At 60.1% G+C, this 4,068-nt stretch overlaps 1 protein-coding gene across 1 annotated transcript; it reads right to left on the reverse strand.

The window, feature by feature from the left end:
- Positions 1 to 588: 588 nt before the first annotated feature.
- Positions 589 to 1,532, reverse strand: LOC147990213 (uncharacterized). Its single transcript, XM_087537511.1, has 2 exons — positions 1,490 to 1,532; positions 589 to 1,394 (listed from the first exon to the last, which is right to left on the reverse strand). The coding sequence occupies exons 1-2, from the start codon at positions 1,530 to 1,532 to the stop codon at positions 589 to 591; spliced, it is 849 nt and encodes a 282-aa protein (XP_087393637.1).
- Between the last annotated feature and the right edge of the window lie 2,536 nt (positions 1,533 to 4,068).

The raw sequence follows: 4,068 nt of genomic DNA on the forward strand, positions 1-4,068 counted from the left end.
TATGCCTACAAGTATGTTACTCTTTGTTATGCCGCTTGGCACCGGGCTCGATAGGTCGGCCCGGGGACTTGCCGCCTTGCACTATGAAAATCTTCCTGCAGCCGGACAAGTAGTGTGTGGCGTCTAAGCCATCTCCTGTCAGAAGCCGCAGCTCGCAGAGCGACTGTACGGTGGGCAGGAGTAAGGCAGAATGGGCGCTCGCATGAAAAATGGCTAAGGACCCAAAGCATAAAACATAGCTCAAGACGGCTTCCAGCCTTCCTTTTTCTTTTCACAAACCGACTATTAACCAGTCGGCTCACTGCCTTCTATCCAACTTGCTAAAAAACTCTAAAACGGCTAAGTACTTGCCTTCCCAAAGTAGCCAAGCATTTGATCCAACGGCAGTCCGCAGAGCGGCTGTCCGACTGGCAAGACAGGCAACTAAGGGAAAGCGGCAAAGGAACAAGCCAAAAGAGCAATAAGCAAGAAAAGATAGAATTCGGATAAATATTTACATAGCATAGGCCCTTGGCCGAATCTTCGAGCAGAAGTTCAAAATACACCTCGCGGGTGGAATTGTGCGAATTAACAAGTTCTTCAAGACTACTAAAGCAGATAAAATAAAGATAAGGCGGCAGACGAATTCGGAGGGTCGGAGGAGGCGGCAGCATCAGGCGTTGGGGCGGCCGGCTGGGCAGTCTCGGCTTGATCGCCTCCGGCGGCAGTCGGCTCGGTCGCACGCGGCTTGTTGCTGGAGGCGTGGTCGAGCTGAGGCTGGCCGTCCGCTCCGTCTTCTGGTGCTTCCGTCTCGCCTCCGTCCTCCTCCTCGCCTTCCTCCTCGACGCTGGAGCCGATCACCTCCGTCGAGTCCTCGCCGTAGTCTGGGTTCATCCCAAACCACTCCGGCGGTACCTCCTCGCCGTCTTCAGACCGCTCGGGGACGAAGATGCTGGTGTCTGTGTACTCGGCAATCGCCGCGGCACGCTTGATGAGGGCGTCCTCCACGGCTGCCAGCTCCGGCTGGGCCTCTGACCAGAGTGTGGCCAGCCGGTCTAAGTCCAGCCCCGGATACCACGCCTTGACGAACTCCAAGGCCCGGCGCCCTCCAGCTCGGGCCGAGGAACCCTTCCAGGCCTTAAGACGACCAGCCGCGACCTCCAGCCAGTCGGCAGTCCGACCGGGGGTGCGTGGAGCCTGCATGTCCTGCCACAGGGTGGCAATCGCCTGGGCGGCGACACGTTGAAGCCGGCGCAGCATCCGGTGAGTCGGCCGAAGGCGAGCCTCGATGCTCAGGATATGCTCATCAAGGGTTCGGGGAGCGTCGGCGGCGATCTCTGCGCCTTCCGCCCTCCGACCTTCACGATCAGCCTCGATGGCTTGGATGGCAGCCTGCGAATGCCCGGGAAAGAAGTCTGCCAAGACGGAAGAAATGAAGAAGCAAGTCAAAAACCAGGAGTCAGCACGACTTATAATCGGTAGCTCGAAAAAAGAAAGTAAAGAAACTCACCATCAACAATGTCTTCAATCTCATGGAAGCCGGAGGCCAGCATTGCCTCTCTGTCAGTCCAGGAGGAGCGCTCGCTCGCGAACTCAGCCAGGAGGGCGGTTTCCGCCTCTTCCACCTCCTTCTGCGTCTTCGCAAGCAGCTCCCTCTGCTCTGCCAATTGAGTGGCCAGCAGATCGCGCTCTATGGCGAGCTTGCTACACTCCTCCCCCTTGGCGCGCAACGCGGAGTTGGCTTCGCTCAGCTGCTGTTGAAGAACAGTGTTGGCTTCTGAAGAGAAGGAAGAAAGAAGGCATAAGTCATCAATAAAGAAGGTCGCCGGGGAGATCCAGCGCGCCCCTGCAAAGAAGAAAAAGAATTTACTCTGGCTCTCCGACAAGTCGGCGGTCCGCTTGCCCAGCTCTTCAACGTTATGGTTGAAGGCAGTAACGCGGAGGTTGTGGTAGTCCTGCTACAAATATTTGATACAAAAGTTAGTACCCAGAGCTCACCAATTGGAGTTCCGGGCCGCCTGCTCAGCAGCCGGCCCGAAACTCGGGGACTACACCCAGTGGGTGCGCTGGCGCGCCCCCACAGAGAGGAACAAGAAAACAAGGGCCAAAGAGAAAACATACCCGGACGGCTGCCCGCGATGCCAGGTACGCCTTGGTGCAGTTCTGGATGGCGTCGCCCTCAGCTCGAAGCTTCGTTTGGACATCCAGAAGCACCTAGTTCAGCGGCCCTGTGCCGCCTCCCCGCACCCACCCAATGGGCGCGGCGCTCGTCGCTTCGGCATTCGGGATCGCCGAGCTGGCGGTGCCGGTCTCCAGGGGGCGTGGCGCCGAGGTCGCTTTCTCAAGACGGCGGCGCGTTGGCGAGCCGACTTGAAGGAGTAGCCTCGCCACGGCCTCGTCTTCAGTCGGCGGCACCGGAGGGTCCGCTGGCTGTTTACCTTGCGCGCTCCCAGACGGCGGCGGAGGCAGCGGCAGAACGATCACGTCCGGCGTGGAGGAGTCGCCGCCTTCCTTCTCCATGACGGAGTTCTCGCGGCCGGCTTCCCCAGTCTGCCCCGTGAATTCTGGAGGTGGCAGCGCAGACTTCAGCAGGGTGACGAACACCGCCGATTGGCGGTATGCGGCCTCCTCAGCCTGCCGCTTCGTCGCGGCGACGGCTTCGGCCTCCGCCAGTTTCTTCTTGGCGGAGGCCTCCGCCTTATCGGCCTCCACCTTCTCCAGGCGGGCGGCCTCTTCCTCATTGCGCTTCTCCTGCGCATTCTGCTCTGTCGCCTCCCGGAGGTCAGCAGCGGGGTCAATCCGCTGAGTGGTGGCGGACGTCTCCGCTGACCCCATGACAGAGGCGGCGGCAACCCTCTCAAGAGTGAGGGGAGCCCTGAAGCGAGGGAAGCAAGTAAAAGACTCAGACAAAGCTACAGAGAAAGAATAAAGCGTCAAGACGGAATACTCACGTGGAGACCAGCGGCGGCTTCTTCACTTCCTTGCGGAAGCGGATGGCCTTCGCGGCCGCCTCATCCCATTTGGTCGCCGCAGTCGAACTCTTGGGCTTCTTCGGCCGACTGCCGAACAAAGTCGGCACGGCCCTACGCTTCTTCCCGCCGCCCGGAGCACCCGGCGCGACAGAAGAGCCCGCACCAGGATGGCTGGCTCCTGGCCGGGGGTGGGGGGCGACCTCCTCATCATCGTTAGGCCAGTCCTCTAGACTGGCCCCAAGCCGCGGGCCGCCTCCTCCCTCGGTGTCGTCTTCCAAAGCCGCCGCCCCCAGATCGGGGTCGTCGAAGTCACTCTCCGCCCGGTCGGCAAGGAACTCGCGGGCCGGCCCTGAGGTGTCGGCTGGTGGATGAAGGAGGGGACTCTGACCAAAGCCGACTGGTCAGGTCGCACAAAACAGACTCGGCAAGAAAGAAGACAACTCGAAGAAAGAAAGAAAGGGCAACTCACTATAGGTGGGGGGTTGGCGTGGGAGTACGGCTCCTTGCCGAACCGCCAGTCCTCCAGCAGCTTGCTGTCCGAGAGGTAGTTCACCATGTAGGCCACCTCCTCATGAGGCATGTCCTTGGTGCACATCCGACTCGGGTCACGGCGCCCGCTCATTTGGCATATCATGTGGGGCCGACCTTGGAGCGGGAGAACTCGGCGCGCCACGAAGGTGGCCAGCAGGTCCGGACCAGTCAGGCCCTCCGACTGTGTCAGCACTTGGAGTCGTGTGACGGCGCCGGCTCCCGCAAGCGTCAGCGACTTGGCCCGGGACGACCAGTTGGGCAATCTCCCGGCCGGCGGGCCGGCTTCGAAGGCTGGCGGGTTGACCCAATCGCCCCCTGTCGGTGTCAAAACCGGCGGATCTCGGGTAGGGGTCCCGAACTGTGCGTCTAGGCCGGATGGTAACAGGAGGCAAGGGACACGAAGTTTTACCCAGGTTCGGGTCCTCTTGATGGAGGTAAAACCCTACGTCCTGCTTGATTAATATTGATGATATGGGTAGTACAAGAGTAGATCTACCACGAGATCGGACAGACTAAACCCTAGAAGCTAGCCTATGGTATGATTGTTGTTGTGTATGTTGTCCTACGGACTAAAACCCTCCGGTTT

This window comes from Triticum urartu, chromosome 1A, assembly GCF_056163025.1.
Source record: "Triticum urartu cultivar PI428250 chromosome 1A, HENAU_Tu73, whole genome shotgun sequence".
Taxonomy (NCBI): Eukaryota; Viridiplantae; Streptophyta; class Magnoliopsida; order Poales; family Poaceae; genus Triticum; species Triticum urartu.

Excerpts from the sequence above, each read along its gene's own strand:
- LOC147990213 (XM_087537511.1), bottom strand. The coding sequence starts at position 1,532 with ATGCTGGCCTCCGGCTTCCATGAGATTGAAGACATTGTTGATG. Across the intron at positions 1,395-1,489 it reads GATTGAAGACATTGTTGATG|ACTTCTTTCCCGGGCATTCG; the intron begins GTGAGTTTCTTT and ends CCGTCTTGGCAG.